This window comes from Glandiceps talaboti, chromosome 20 (assembly GCF_964340395.1).
Source record: "Glandiceps talaboti chromosome 20, keGlaTala1.1, whole genome shotgun sequence".
NCBI lineage: Eukaryota > Metazoa > Hemichordata > Enteropneusta > Spengelidae > Glandiceps > Glandiceps talaboti.
The window spans coordinates 19,435,673-19,452,523 of NC_135568.1; the positions used below are offsets into that span (position 1 = coordinate 19,435,673).

At 34.9% G+C, this 16,851-nt stretch overlaps 1 protein-coding gene across 1 annotated transcript in view; it reads left to right on the top strand.

The window, feature by feature from the left end:
• LOC144450644 (rab-like protein 2A) overlaps positions 1-16,851 on the top strand; it is a 31,136-nt gene that overhangs the window by 8,161 nt on the left and 6,124 nt on the right. Inside the window, exons 2-5 of the mRNA XM_078141289.1 lie at positions 176-255; positions 1,697-1,776; positions 9,106-9,315; positions 12,056-12,139. Coding sequence (XP_077997415.1) covers positions 176-255; positions 1,697-1,776; positions 9,106-9,315; positions 12,056-12,139 — 454 coding nt within the window. The remainder of the gene's footprint in view (positions 1-175; positions 256-1,696; positions 1,777-9,105; positions 9,316-12,055; positions 12,140-16,851) is intronic.

The window sequence follows — 16,851 nt, forward strand, 5'->3', positions numbered from 1 at the left end:
TACAGTTATACATAGACCCTACAATAACCTTTTACCTAGACTTAATATTCAGTATCATAATTTACCAAACATATGCAGTGTCTGTGCAATTGACTTTTGACCTTGCTTTATAATTCATAATGACAGCAGTCTGCAATTGATTAGTGTTCTGTTTCCTTGACAACCATTTTAACAGTCAACCTCAACAGTTATCAACATATGCATTAACTTTATTTCGTTACAATACAACAGTGGATGGCAAAGATGTGGTAGTAGGTAATCTGTATACTAACCTTACAATGGTTTAGAAATCTGATACAGTGATAGGGCTGAACAACACAACATACATGTACACGTGTACCTTACAGTGGTTTAGAAGTCTGATAGGGCTGCAGTTATGAACAACACAACATATCTTACAGTGGTTTAGAAGTCTGATAGGGCTGAACAACACAACATATCTTACAGTGGTTTAGAAGTCTGATAGGGCTGAACAACACAACATGACACTACCTTACAGTGGTTTAGAAGTCTGATAGGGCTGAACAACACAACATATCTTACAGTGGTTTAGAAGTCTGATAGGGCTGAACAACACAACATGTACCTTACAGTGGTTTAGAAGTCTGATAGGGCTGAACAACACAACATATCTTACAGTGGTTTAGAAGTCTGATAGGGCTGAACAACACAACATATCTTACAGTGGTTTAGAAGTCTGATAGGGCTGAACAACACAACATATCTTACAGTGGTTTAGAAGTCTGATAGGACTGACCAACACGACATATCTTACAGTGGTTTAGAAGTCTGATAGGGCTGAACAACACAACATATCTTACAGTGGTTTAGAAGTCTGATAGGGCTGAACAACACAACATATCTTACAGTGGTTTAGAAGTCTGATAGGGCTGAACAACACAACATATCTTACAGTGGTTTAGAAGTCTGATAGGGCTGAACAACACAACATCAATCTTACAGTGGTTTAGAAGTCTGATAGGGCTGAACAACACAACATATCTTACAGTGGTTTAGAAGTCTGATAGGGCTGAACAACACAACATATCTTACAGTGATTTAGAAGTCTGATAGGACTGAACAACACAACATATCTTACAGTGGTTTAGAAGTCTGATAGGACTGACCAACACGACATATCTTAGAAGTCTGATAGGGCTGAACAACACAACATATCTTACAGTGGTTTAGAAGTCTGATAGGGCTGAACAACACAACATATCTTACAGTGGTTTAGAAGTCTGATAGGGCTGAACAACACAACATATCTTACAGTGATTTAGAAGTCTGATAGGACTGAACAACACAACATATCTTACAGTGGTTTAGAAGTCTGATAGGACTGAACAACACAACATATCTTACAGTGGTTTAGAAGTCTGATAGGGCTGAACAACACAACATATCTTACAGTGGTTTAGAAGTCTGATCGGGCTGAACAACACAACATATCTTACAGTGGTTTAGAAGTCTGATAGGGCTGAACAACACAACATATCTTACAGTGGTTTAGAAGTCTGATAGGGCTGAACAACACAACATATCTTACAGTGGTTTAGAAGTCTGATAGGGCTGAACAACACAACATATCTTACAGTCTATGACTTTTACTTAGTACACGTATTCACACAAACTAGAAATTATCTTGACCAATGGTATTTATGACTTTCAACCTATCTTTTCCTTTTGTTGATAGACTTCTGGGATACGGCTGGTCAGGAAAGATTTAGTAGTATGCACCCTTCATATTATCATCAAGCACATTGCTGTATACTGGTAAGTTAAATAGATCTAGCCATCTACTTGTCTATCTATATCACATTGCTGTATACTGTTAAGTTAGATCTAGCCATCTACTTGTCTATCTATAGCACATTGCTGTATACTGGTAAGTTAGATCTATCCATCTACTTGTCTATCTATATCACATTGCTGTATACTGGTAAGTTAGATCTAGCCATCTACTTGTCTATCTATAGCACATTGCTGTATACTGGTAGTTAGATCTAGCCATCTACTTGTCTATCTATAGCACATTACTGTATACTGGTAAGTTAGATCTAGCCATCTACTTGTCTATCTATAGCACATTGCTGTATACTGGTAAGTTATATCTAGCCATCTACTTGTCTATCTATAGCACATTGCTGTATACTGGTAAGTTATATCTAGCCATCTACTTGTCTATCTATAGCACATTGCTGTATACTGGTAAGTTATATCTAGCCATCTACTTGTCTATCTATAGCACATTGCTGTATACTGGTAAGTTAGATCTAGCCATCTACTTGTTTATCTATAGCACATTGCTGTATACTGGTAAGTTAGATCTATCCATAATCTGTATTTAATAAAGTGATTGGTCTCCAATTCTTGATATTAAGCCTGTTTTTTCCTGGCTTTGGAATACAGGTAATTACCCCTCTACGTTGAGAAATAGAAAAATTTCCATTTCGAAAAGACTCGTTTATACATCTAACAATTAAACGGCCAATATTACTCCAGAATAGTTTATAGAATTCAGGGGGAAACCCATCACAACCAGGGGTTTTACCGTTTTCCATGTTTTTTAGTGCATTACTGCATTCATCATAAGAGATTACACCGTCTAAAATTGAACTCTGGTCATCCGACAGCTTATTGATATCATTACTATTAAAATCCCTCATAAACGATGAAACTGATTCCGTAGTGCCACGACTGGTATAGAGATTCTTATAGAAATTTGTAGCTTCTGCAAGAATCTTTTCTTGCTCTATTAAAACTAAACCATTATTATCAGTCAACTTTTCCATCGTTTTGTTAACATATCGACGTTTTTCTAAATTGCAAAAGTATTTCGTTGGTTTTTCACCATGTTGAACCCATCGGGCTTTAGAACGAAGGAGTACTCCCTTCATATGATGTTCACGTAAAGATTCTAATTCTAGTTTTTTCGTTTCAAGTTCACCAATGTTTTCCTGATTTTGCTGGCATTGTACCTCGAGGATATCAATTTCTTTTTCTAACTCAGCTGTTCTTTTATTGCGTTTCCTTTTTTGTCTAGCAGTATACTGAATAGTGGCACCGCGGATTTTCAATTTCATTGTTTCCCATAACAACTGGTCGCTAATAGAAAACTCAGTAAAATCGACCTCTGCACTGTCGACATTACCATTGATAGAATACTCATTTAAAGTTTCATGAATAATAGTCTTTACCATAACAACATAATCTTTATCTGTAATGAGACTGGTATTCCATTTCCAGAACCCTTTGCCTCTATCTGTTTTAAAAAGATTAAGGTTGAGAATAACCAAAGAGTGGTCTGTGCGGTAACCAGATTTGATACCACAATTGGTAGTCCTAGCTTCTAGATCGGGAGTGATGAGAAAATAGTCAAGACGTCCCTGTTTTAGGGGACGTTTCTGACGCCAGGTGTAACAACGCTTCTCAGGGTTCAGCAAGCGCCAGATGTCCACTAAATAATATTCATTAATTAACTCGTCAATTGACCGTTTTGCATTTGGATTGTTTGCATTCATGTAACCAATTGTGTCCAACTGATAATCACGTACAACGTTCCAGTCACCGCCACACATGACGGATTCATTACCCATATCATCAATAAAATTACGCAAATGATTTACAAAATCGGGATCGTCCACATTTGGGGCATAAATATTAGCTAAAGTACACCTATTTTCACCAATAGACATATCGACTACAATTACTCTACCATCAGAATCCCTAGAGGTTCTGTGAATGTTGTATTCAAAGGAATTATTAAATAGTATGGCGACTCCTCCTTTCTGACCAGAGACAGAATTTATCTCGCAATGTAAACCCCATTCAATTCTCCAAATATTTTCCTGGCCAGGAGGACAATGTATTTCTTGCAGAAAAATAATGGAAATGTCTTTACTTCTTAACCAGTCAAAAACATCCCTTCTTTTTTTTTGCGTTGTTTAAACCCCTTACATTAAGGGAAGCTACTGAAAAAGGTTTTAGCATAAAGTACAGAGAAGGTCGATAAAGTTTGCATAATTGTGGGTTAGGGAGAGCAAGCACGGAAAAGACAGCAAGAGAAAAAGAGAATCAACAAGACACGAGGAAAAAAGAGCAACAAAAGAGGAAAAAGCAAAAACGGAAAAAATGTGAAAAAACATCCCGAAACAAAAACAGGGGAGGCACACAAAAAAACAAAACCAAAAAAACGACTAGGAGAAGCACAGAAACGCCCTGGCAAACATATATAAGCGAATGACGTTTAAGACCATTCTGGTTTACTGTTAAGTTAGATCTAGCCATCTACTTGTCTATCTATAGCACATTGCTGTATACTGGTAAGTTATATCTATCCATCTACTTGTCTATCTATAGCACATTGCTGTATACTGGTAAGTTAGATCTATCCATCTACTTGTCTATCTATAGCACATTGCTGTATACTGGTAAGTTAGATCTAGCCATCTACTTGTCTATATCTATAGCACATTGCTGTATACTGGTAAGTTAGATCTAGCCATCTACTTGTCTATCTATAGCACATTGCTGTATACTGGTAAGTTAGATCTAGCCATCTACTTGTCTATCTATAGCACATTGCTGTATACTGGTAAGTTAGATCTATCCATCTACTTGTCTATCTATAGCACATTGCTGTATACTGGTAAGTTAGATCTAGCCATCTACTTGTCTATCTATAGCACATTGCTGTATACTGGTAAGTTAGATCTATCCATCTACTTGTCTATCTATAGCACATTGCTGTATACTGGTAAGTTAGATCTAGCCATCTACTTGTCTATCTATATCACATTGCTGTATACTGGTAAGTTAGATCTATCCATCTACTTGTCTATCTATAGCACATTGCTGTATACTGGTAAGTTAGATCTATCCATCTACTTGTCTATCTATATCACATTACTGTATACTGGTAAGTTAGATCTAGCCATCTACTTGTCTATCTATATCACATTGCTGTATACTGGTAAGTTAGATCTATCCATCTACTTGTCTATCTATAGCACATTGCTGTATACTGGTAAGTTAGATCTATCCATCTACTTGTCTATCTATATCACATTACTGTATACTGGTAAGTTAGATCTAGCCATCTACTTGTCTATCTATATCACATTGCTGTATACTGGTAAGTTAGATCTATCCATCTACTTGTCTATCTATAGCACATTGCTGTATACTGGTAAGTTAGATCTAGCCATCTACTTGTCTATCTATAGCACATTGCTGTATACTGGTAAGTTAGATCTAGCCATCTACTTGTCTATCTATATCACATTGCTGTATACTGTTAAGTTAGATCTAGCCATTTACTTGTCTATCTATAGCACATTGCTGTATACTGTTAAGTTAGATCTAGCCATCTACTTGTCTATCTATAGCACATTGCTGTATACTGGTAAGTTAGATCTAGCCATCTACTTGTCTATCTATAGCACATTGCTGTATACTGTTAAGTTAGATCTAGCCATCTACTTGTCTATCTATAGCACATTGCTGTATACTGTTAAGTTAGATCTAGCCATCTACTTGTCTATCTATAGCACATTGCTGTATACTGGTAAGTTAGATCTAGCCATCTACTTGTCTATCTATAGCACATTGCTGTATACTGGTAAGTTAGATCTAGCCATCTACTTGTCTATCTATAGCACATTGCTGTATACTGTTAAGTTAGATCTAGCCATCTACTTGTCTATCTATAGCACAGGGGACAATGTAATTGTAATTGATTGATTGATTGATTGATTGATTGATTGATCTATTGAATGATTACTTTTGTGGACTTTTTTCTTCTTTCCTTGGCTACTTTTCTGTGTTTCAGTTGTATAATAAGTCATTTTGTATAATAAGTTTTTGTGAGATCACGCGTAATGTGCCATAGCAACCACGTGATGTACCATAGCAACCATCTAATATATTGGTAGGCAGTGCCATAGCAACCATCTAAAATAATGGTTGGCAGGTCAAGCAGAACTGTGAGAGTGTTAGCAACGGCATTGTGCTTGTACCTAACTACGTTCACTTTACACTCTGCACATCAGCTGAAGTATTGAAATTCCTGAAAAGTTCTCAACAATTGATAATTGGAGTAAAATAATGGGTCTACGGCACATGCAGAAGTGATTGAAGATTTCAAGACAGAGATTACATGCAAGATGTCTAGAGTAGATGTTAGAACATGGTCATCAGAACACAGACTGTTTTCCTATGCAAGATGTCTAGAGTAGATGTTAGAACATGGTCATCAGAACACAGACTGTTTTCCTATGCAAGATGTCTAGAGTAGATGTTAGAACATGGTCATCAGAACACAGACTGTTTTCCTCATAGGACTTGAATGCCCTTGTTTATAATCATGATTTAAGTGATGAAACACATACATGTAGGTAATTGAAGACATCGCAGTCCAAAGTCAAGAGTATTACTGAAGTCGACAGAATAACCAGGAAGACTAAAAAAACATAAAAGGGCGACATTTTTTCACTACATATTTTCCCAGTGCATATTGTGTATGCATAGACACCTAAACTGTGAAAATGGATGTGTATACATACACATGTATGTCTATATAAAGATCTTCCAAATAATGACATGACAAAATTATATTTTTTAAGGACCTGTTCCAACACTATCCAAACACTGTTTTTAGACAGTGGCAATTTGTTATTGAAATTGAAAACTGTTATTCTAATTTCTTAACCAACTACTGTACATCAGAACATGTTATACCAAAATAGTTTTGTTGATAGTTTCATAAATTTGAAAACACCAAATTGAAATCATTAGATACATGTACATGTAGATGACAAAAATGTTAACAATGATTACAGATTATGCTGTGCTTTTGACAACAGAATCAGGAAAACTTGGTTGAAAATTATATGTAGTGTCACTGGTCAAAGCTTTCTACGTCCACACAATCCTGAGTTGGTTGTCAAATGTCATCACATACGTCCACACAATCCTGAGTTGGTTGTCAAATGTCATCACATACGTCCACACAATCTTGAGTTGGTTGTCAAATGTCATCACATACGTCCACACAATCCTGAGTTGGTTGTCAAATGTCATCACATACGTCCACACAATCCTGAGTTGGTTGTCAAATGTCATCACATACGTCCACACAATCCTGAGTTGGTTGTCAAATGTCATCACATAAGTCCACACAATCCTGAGTTGGTTGTCAAATGTCATCACATACGTCCACACAATCTTGAGTTGGTTGTCAAATGTCATCACATACGTCCACACAATCCTGAGTTGGTTGTCAAATGTCATCACATATGTCCACAAAATCCTGAGTTGGTTGTCAAATGTCATCACATACGTCCACACAATCCTGAGTTGGTTGTCAAATGTCATTGAGTTTCCCCTTTTATTTGACAGTATTGATTAAGACTGTTTTAGGATTGATTGAACTTGTTGTATTTCCAAATTCAACATCTCATCTCATCTCAGAAAACAGACAATAAAATGATATACATCATGTGCTTCTCAAATGGGTGCAACTGTCACCCGCGTTATCCCAAATAGGTACAAGAGTCACCCGCGTTATCCCAAATAGGTACAAAAGTCACCCGCGTTATCCCAAATAGGTACAAAAGTCACCCGCGTTATCCTAAATAGGTACAAGAGTCACCCGCGTTATCCCAAATAGGTACAAAAGTCACCCGCGTTATCCCAAATAGGTACAAGAGTCACCCGAGTTAACCCAAATAGGTACAAAAGTCACCCGAGTTAACCCAAATGGGTACAAAAGTCACCCAAGTTAACCCAAATGAGTACAAGAGTCACCCAAGTTAACCCGATGGGTACAAGAGTCACCCGAGTTAACCCAAATAGGTACAAAAGTCACCCAAGTTAACCCAAATGGGGTACAAAAGTCACCCAAGTTATCCCAAATGAGTACAAGAGTCACCCAAGTTAACCTGATGGGTACAAGAGTCACCCGAGTTAACCCAAATGGGTACAAAAGTCACCCAAGTGGGTACAAGAGTCATCCGAGTTATCCCAAATGAGTACAAGAGTCATCCGAGTTATCCCAAATGGGTGCAAGTGTCACCTAAAAATGTATAGTAAATAAAAGGACCACAGATTCATCATATGAAACCACTAACCACTATATTACTTCACTAAAAACAAAACTGCATAGTGGAAAAGCTGAACAATAGAATCACTTCTACACATTATAAAATCAAATGAAAACCTCAAAAAACAGTGGAGCTATTCTGATCGATAGGACACTAGTTTACCAAATAAAGTCATCTTGTCCATTCTTCTATTAATTAAACACCCCTAATCTTTAGTAAGAAACAGATTGGCAATGGGCCTTCTCCCATTGTCCAAACGTAGCCTCAAGTAATTTCCCGGAAAGAAAGTTGTTGTTTCTGTCCAGGAAACGTTGCCTCAAGTGCAGGGGTGAACAAATCATTTTATGAAATGGTGGTCCCTCGGCCAGTGCCTTAAAAATCCAGTGGTCCTCCTGAAAGAATTCATGGTCCCAGGTCCCGCTAATTTGAAACATTAAACCTACCTATGAATCTGTATATTCAGACCACTTTTTAACATAGTTATTAACAGTAAGGTACTGGTCCGATGGACCAGACAAGGTAAAATTTGTGTGGTCAACCCAAATAAATCGCTAGTCCCTGAACCCAGGACCAGTGGATTTGTTCATCCCTGAAGTGGTGTGACGACACAAATTTCTTTGTTAATTGTTCATAATTAGTTGTGTAGTTGTCTTCCCTGAAGTAGCAATTAATGTAGGGAGAATTATTTTGTGTTTTCCCTTGGATCTGCAGTCTGCATTGGCTGGACAAACACAAGAAAAAAGAAGATCGAGGCAGGGTATTTAAGTGATGCAAACTCGGCAGAAAACAATTCTTTATTTTCATTGGCTTTAAAATAGGTTTACAATGGGTGCAGAGTTCACAGACAGATGAAATATTTATCATCATTTCAATTTCGTCAAATATGGACATATCATTTTGAAATTTCACACACTAATGCACAGATGGATAAAGAGAAATGACATTTTGAATATTATACTTTCTTCAATGTCTTATAGTTTATTATGGTTATGTATTACAGGTATTTGACATTACAAGAAAAATTACGTATACAAATCTTCCAAATTGGTACAAAGAATTGAGAGAGTACAGATCAGCTATCCCGTGTATATGTGCAGCCAATAAGATTGATGTCGACTATAATGTAACAAAGAAAGCTTTCAACTTTGCCAAGAAACATAATATGCCTTTTTATTTTGTGTCAGCATCAGATGGTACAAATGTAGTCAAGGTAAGTTGTACAAAATGTACTGTGCTTATAACGTAGTGATGTTGTACAGTGATTATAACGTAGTAAGTTGTACAGTGCTTATAACGTAGTAAATTGTACAGTGCTTATAACGTAGTAAATTGTACAGTGCTTATAACGTAGTAAATTATACAGTGCTTATAACGTAGTAAATTATACAGTGCTTATAACGTAGTAAATTATACAGTGCTTATAACATAGTAAGTTGTTCAGTGCTTATAACGTAGTAAGTTGTACAGTGCTTATAACATAGTAAGTTGTACAGTGATTATAACGTAGTAAGTTGTACAGTGCTTATAACGTAGTAAGTTGTACAGTGATTATAACATAGTAAGTTGTACAGTGCTTATAACGTAGTAAGTTGTACAGTGATTATAACGTAGTAAGTTGTACAGTGCTTATAACATAGTAAATTGTACAGTGCTTATAACGGAGTAAGTTGTACAGTGCTTATAACGTAGTAAGTTGTACAGTGCTTATAACGTAGTAAGTTGTACAGTGCTTATAACGTAGTAAGTTGTACAGTGCTTATAACGTAGTAAATTATACAGTGCTTATAACGTAGTAAGTTGTACAGTGCTTATAACATAGTAAGTTGTACAGTGCTTATAACATAGTAAGTTGTACAGTGCTTATAACGTAGTAAGTTGTACAGTGCTTATAACGTAGTAAAGTTGTACAGTGCTTATAACGTAGTAAGTTATACAGTGATTATAACGTAGTAAGTTGTACAGTGCTTATAACATAGTAAGTTGTACAGTGCTTATAACATAGTAAGTTGTACAGTGATTATAACGTAGTAAGTTGTACAGTGCTTATAACATAGTAAGTTGTACAGTGCTTATAACATAGTAAGTTGTACAGTGCTTATAACGTAGTTAGTTGTACAGTACTTATAACGTAGTAAGTTGTACAGTGCTTATAATGTAGTAAGTTGTACAGTGCTTATAACGTAGTAAATTGAACAGTGCTTATAACGTAGTAAGTTGTACAGTGATTATAACGTAGTAAGTTGTACAGTGCTTATAACGTAGTAAATTGTACAGTGCTTATAACGTAGTAAATTGTACAGTGCTTATAACGTAGTAAGTTGTACAGTGCTTATAACGTAGTAAATTGTACAGTACTTATAACGTAGTAAGTTGTACAGTGCTTATAATGTAGTAAGTTGTACAGTGCTTATAACGTAGTAAGTTGTACAGTGCTTATAACGTAGTAAATTATACAGTACTTATAACGTAGTAAGTTGTACAGTGCTTATAACGTAGTAAGTTGTACAGTGCTTATAACGTAGTAAGTTATACAGTGCTTATAACATAGTAAGTTGTTCAGTGCTTATAACATAGTAAGTTGTTCAGTGATTATAACGTAGTAAGTTTTACTGTGCTTATAACGTAGTAAGTTGTACAGTGCTTATAACATAGTAAATTGTACAGTGCTTATAATGTACTAGTAAGTTGTACAGTGCTTATAACATAGTAAATTGTACAGTGCTTATAACGTAGTAAGTTGTACAGTGCTTATAACGTAGTAAAGTTGTACAGTGCTTATAACGTAGTAAGTTATACAGTGATTATAACGTAGTAAGTTGTACAGTGCTTATAACATAGTAAGTTGTACAGTGCTTATAACATAGTAAGTTGTACAGTGATTATAACGTAGTAAGTTGTACAGTGCTTATAACATAGTAAGTTGTACAGTGCTTATAACATAGTAAGTTGTACAGTGCTTATAACGTAGTTAGTTGTACAGTACTTATAACGTAGTAAGTTGTACAGTGCTTATAATGTAGTAAGTTGTACAGTGCTTATAACGTAGTAAATTGAACAGTGCTTATAACGTAGTAAGTTGTACAGTGATTATAACGTAGTAAGTTGTACAGTGCTTATAACGTAGTAAATTGTACAGTGATTATAACGTAGTAAGTTGTACAGTGCTTATAACGTAGTAAATTGTACAGTGCTTATAACGTAGTAAATTGTACAGTACTTATAACGTAGTAAGTTGTACAGTGCTTATAATGTAGTAAGTTGTACAGTGCTTATAACGTAGTAAGTTGTACAGTGCTTATAACGTAGTAAATTATACAGTACTTATAACGTAGTAAGTTGTACAGTGCTTATAACGTAGTAAGTTGTACAGTGCTTATAACGTAGTAAGTTATACAGTGCTTATAACATAGTAAGTTGTTCAGTGCTTATAACATAGTAAGTTGTTCAGTGATTATAACGTAGTAAGTTTTACTGTGCTTATAACGTAGTAAGTTGTACAGTGCTTATAACATAGTAAATTGTACAGTGCTTATAACGTAGTAAGTTGTACAGTGCTTATAACATAGTAAATTGTACAGTGCTTATAACGTAGTAAGTTGTACAGTGATTATAACATAGTAAGTTGTACAGTGATTATAACATAGTAAGTTGTTCAGTGCTTATAACGTAGTAAGTTGTACAGTGCTTATAACATAGTAAGTTGTACAGTGCTTATATAACATAGTAAATTATACTGTGCTTATAACATAGTAAGTTGTACATGTACTGTGCAGTAAGCCTTTAACTAAGTGTCTTCTCGTCATTGACATCTATCTGCCTTCAACTGAGTGTCTTCCAGTCTTAGTTATTGTACTAATAATCTTGCAAATTTTGTGCATTTTTTTTCAATTATACTAGATTTTTTTTCATCTGTACTAATAATCTTGTGAATTTTGTGTATTTGTTTTCAGTTATTTAGACAAGCCATTAAACTAGCTGTAGCATACAAAGAGAACTCCACAGACTTTATGGATGAAGTAATGAGAGAATTAGAGGTTAGTTAGTCAAAATACTGCCAATTGGCAATGTAGACAACATACACATGCAGTGGGAGAAACACACTTCAAACATGAAAACACCCCTACAGGATAATGGAACATCCCTTGAACTTTGGTCTAGTGGTTATATTGCATTACATAACCACACCCCCTTACCCTGTAAAGGACAGTGAGAATGCTTTGATATTGGGTGTGCATGTCCTATTCAGGTTTGTTAATTCCAAATTGATTTGTAGAGAGTTTTTTTTAGCTAATTTTGATAACTTTAAACTTCTTTGAAACCAGTGGTTGAATTGCTTTGATATTTGATATGCATGTTCTGTGGAGTGAGTCTATTCAGATTTGTTCATGACAAGCTACTATCAGTCATTTTCTATTTTTACCAATTTCTTTTGGTATTTTTGGTCAAAAATGATATTTTCAACTTCTCCAAAACTGATGGTCGAATTGTTTATTCAGATTTGTTCATGTCTATTTGATAGAAATCAGCGATTTTGGGGGTATTTTTGGTCAATGCAAATCCATGCACATAGCAACAGCAAAGTAGAAGTACATATTGCATTTTTGGGTGGACTAGTGAATAAACATTCAAAAAATGTGTGCAAAAATGCCTAGCAACTAGACCTCATTCATAGCAACAGTCAAATGGTGATGTATATTGCAAAGATACAGGAACAAGGAAGCAAATGAATAAACATTCAAAACTATGCAAATTTACATAGCAACAAGACCATGCGTATAGCAAAAGTCCAATGATGATGTATATTGCAAAGATACAGGGATGGGTAGGCAAGTGAGTAAACATTTAAAAATGTATACAAATGTATCTAGCAGCATGGTCAATAGCAGTAGTCCAATGGTGGTGTGTATTGCAAAGAAAACAACAAGATTAGTTAGGCTAGTGGATATATATATCCAAGAAAGTGGATACATGTCTGCCTAGCAACAAGACCACACCCATGGCAATAACCAAATGATTGTGTATATCATTGTAAAGATAACAACAGGGATAGGCATATATCAGTGCAGGCAAGCTTAGGGTACCATTTTGGTGGACAAAGTTACCAAAAAATAAATTTCTCAGTTGGTATTATTTTCCATCCTAGTAGGAAAGTAGGACACCTAATGTCTATTACAGTATATGTGAAAAGATAACTTTTTGCAAAAATTTTAGCTCCGCTGTCAGCGAAGGCTGAAAGCGTAGCTTTAGGTATAGGTTGTATAGAGTATAGAGAGTAGAGTGAATCATAGGTGTCCGTCAAACTTTTATATTTTCATTATCTACTCCGAAAGTGACAGTCAGAATTCTTCGATATTTGGTGTGCATGTTCCCTAGGGGGAGGCTATTCAGATTTGTTCATGCCAAGTTGATCTGTGCCATTTTCAATTTGTTATGATTTTTTTTCATAAAATGTCATTTTCATCATCTCCTTGAAAACTTCTTGTCAGATTGCTTTGATATCTGGTGCGTTGATGCGCAGGGGTAGCTTACTTAGATTTGTTAATTTCAAGTCAGCACGTCTTCTTTTGTATTTTTTATGATTTTTTTTTGTAATTTTAAAAAAAAATGAATATGTTAATGAGCATTATGACCGCCGCCATATTGGAAATCAGTCCGCGAGACTTTAGGTAAACTGCAACTTTTCAAAAGACACTATTGACGTCAAACAAGCAATGTAATATGTGCTGTAGTCTTAATTCTACGCATTGTGTGCCCAAATGACAAATATTTGTTTGAAACAGGGTTGTAAACTTCAAATCCAAATTCTCCACCCTCCTACAGAATGGTTCATTCCAGTATACGCACCTCACGATCAAGTGAGCTCTATGAGAAGTCGTGCATGCCTGAACTGAAGTGTATGGGACGATTTTTGACAGAGTCAGTCGTCAATAAAAACGATAATACTCTTTCTAAAATTATCACATTTTTAAAGGGAAAGTACTTTGTGGTTCATTTATGGAGTTTTGTTTTTGTATGATCAATCTTGGTGGCAAAATTACAGCGTCAAAATTACCGATGTGGTAATGCACAAGTGAGTTTCCGTACGGCGACAATCTCAATGACCCGGATGCACGAGGGACTAACCCGGAAGCAAGTCATTGCCAGCCATACGTTACAGTGGTAACATCGTCCGAGAAATCGCTGCGTTCAGAGTGTCATTATTCACAGAATTGTTTTTTTTCAAGTGAAAACCCGTCTTGAAATGTATAACTCTAACAAATGAAGACATGTGAAGTTATATTTTGAAAGTTGTATCGCTAGTTTGAGACGATTTCCTCACGTACTATCGAGGCTTGGACCTTACTCCAGTTCAGCGGGAAGTTTAGCCAGTCCGATAATTCTTTCTGGTTTAGTTTACAACACTTTTGATCACACAGATTTTGTTTTTGTGATGAAAAGAAATTTTTAAAAAAAAGATCACTTCAACCATTTCGTTGTGTTTTCTTTATGAAAGGTAATCGAACATGAACGAGTGTTACCACTGTAACGTATGGCTGAGAATGACTTTCTTCTGGGTACTTGGGATTGTCACCGTACGGAAACTTTAAGATGGCGATTAATACATTTCTTCCCTATATATATCTACTACAACTAGTACAAGTTGAATGTTGTTGACTTGGTAAATTTGTTAGAAAATTCAAATTCAAATTCCCTCAAAATTATTTTAGATCCCTAGTTTATTTCATTCATTATTAACATTTTCCAGGGTTAAAGCTGTAAGACACTGGAATTATTTATAGCCAACCTCAAAATCTTCTTTTTTTTCTTTTTCTTGTGTGCATTTCCCAGTCATTTTTTTTCAGAGATTTTGTGCAATTTTTCATAACAGTAGATTTTTGTTATAAAATGATGACTATGGTATAAAAGTACAATACATTACCAACTTCTGTGTAAAATGTGTTTTATAGTGAGACATCATATGAAACCAGTAACCACTTTATTACATCGCTAAAACAAAACTGCATAGTGAAGAACTGAACCACTTCTACATGTCACCAAAAAAAAAAAAAAAAAAAAAAAAAAAACCAGCGGAGCTATTCTGACCGATAGGTCGCTTGTTGAGATTCGGCCATGCTACGTTATAGTAATAATAATAATAATAATGATAATAATAATAATAATAATAATAATAATAATAATTCTTTATTGTATCTTTATCCAAATCTGGACATCAGACCTATTCACAATAAAGAAGGAAAATAACCTATGCAAATTGCCTACATAGGATGTGACATAATCAGAAATGGATAAAAAACTTACTGTTGTGAGGCAAATTCATTTTTTTTTAATCAAGTATTCTACTTAAATAAGAATGGTACAATAACTTTAAATAGTTGTCAATAGATGTTTCTTGATTAATATCCTGTTCTGCCACTCTCTCAGTTCTTAACAGCAATCATTGTCGCTCTTTTTAGTACTGTGCTTCTGCAAAGTGATTCTGCAAGTGAATTATCCTGTTAACTTTGGCACAACACCTACATGTACATAGGATGTGACAAAATGGAAGAGCTCTTAAAAGGGAGAAAACTTTAATTTCTTTCAAAGTTTTATTTTTCCATCTCATGATGAAATTTAATTGCCTGGAAGATGTTAGCACAGAAAGTAGTCCAGAACTATGTGCTTAATACTAAGAAACTCAAGGCAAAGTGAATATTATGTGCATTATTTCTGAGAATAGTTACTTGTCAATGATGAATATTAACCTTGGAGACAACACTGTATCAATGCATTCAGATAGTAATTTTTTAATGATGTAATAAAACTTCAAAAGTACAATAAAACACCGTAAGGGTCACAATCTGAAACAGCACAACAGCATACTGATTTTAAAACAATTTTACCAGTCTTTCTAAGGAAGAAATATCTGAAAACCATCTAAAATAAATGGGTGGTATACTATTTGTTGTATTTTTTCAGTTTTGCATATTTTGTAGGATCTTTTTGTGTAAATGTTGAGAAAATAAGTGTTTCTGGTGTACAAGTCTTCTGAAAATCACAAATGTGCATGCCCCCTGCTTGTTAAATAACTGTATTAATTTTGACAGGATTTTTGTTACATTGGACATGACAAAGTTTCACTCAGAAAAGGGCTTCTACAAAACTGTTAGGTAACTGCTGAATATATTTAATAAGTTTCTTCTATTAGCCTTCATGCAAATATATTGAAAAACAGAAAACATTAAACCAGGTTTTGAAAATGGTCTGAATTGGGTACTTGTACAAGTCATAATCCAAAAAAATTTTGAATTCATGTTAAACATAAAAAACTGTTAATTTTAGTGCACAAGAATTCAAGTTTTCAGTGGTTTAGAGATATATATTGTAACATTTCTGTACAGTTTTTTACCCGTTTCACTGACAAGCTAGTGCTATTTTACAGGAATTTGTCAAACATGATATTTAAGATACATAGGACATGACAAGCTAGTGCTATTTTACAGGAATTTGTCAAACATGACATTTAAAATACATAGGACATGACAAGCTAGTGCTATTTTACAGGAATTTGTCAAACATGACATTTAAGATACATAGGACATGACAAGCTAGTGCTATTTTACAGGAATTTGTCAAACATGATATTTAAGATACATAGGACATGACAAGCTAGTGCTATTTTACAGGAATTTTTCAAACATGATATTTAAGATACATAGGACATGACAAGCTAGTGCTATTTTACAGGAATTTTTCAAACATGATATTT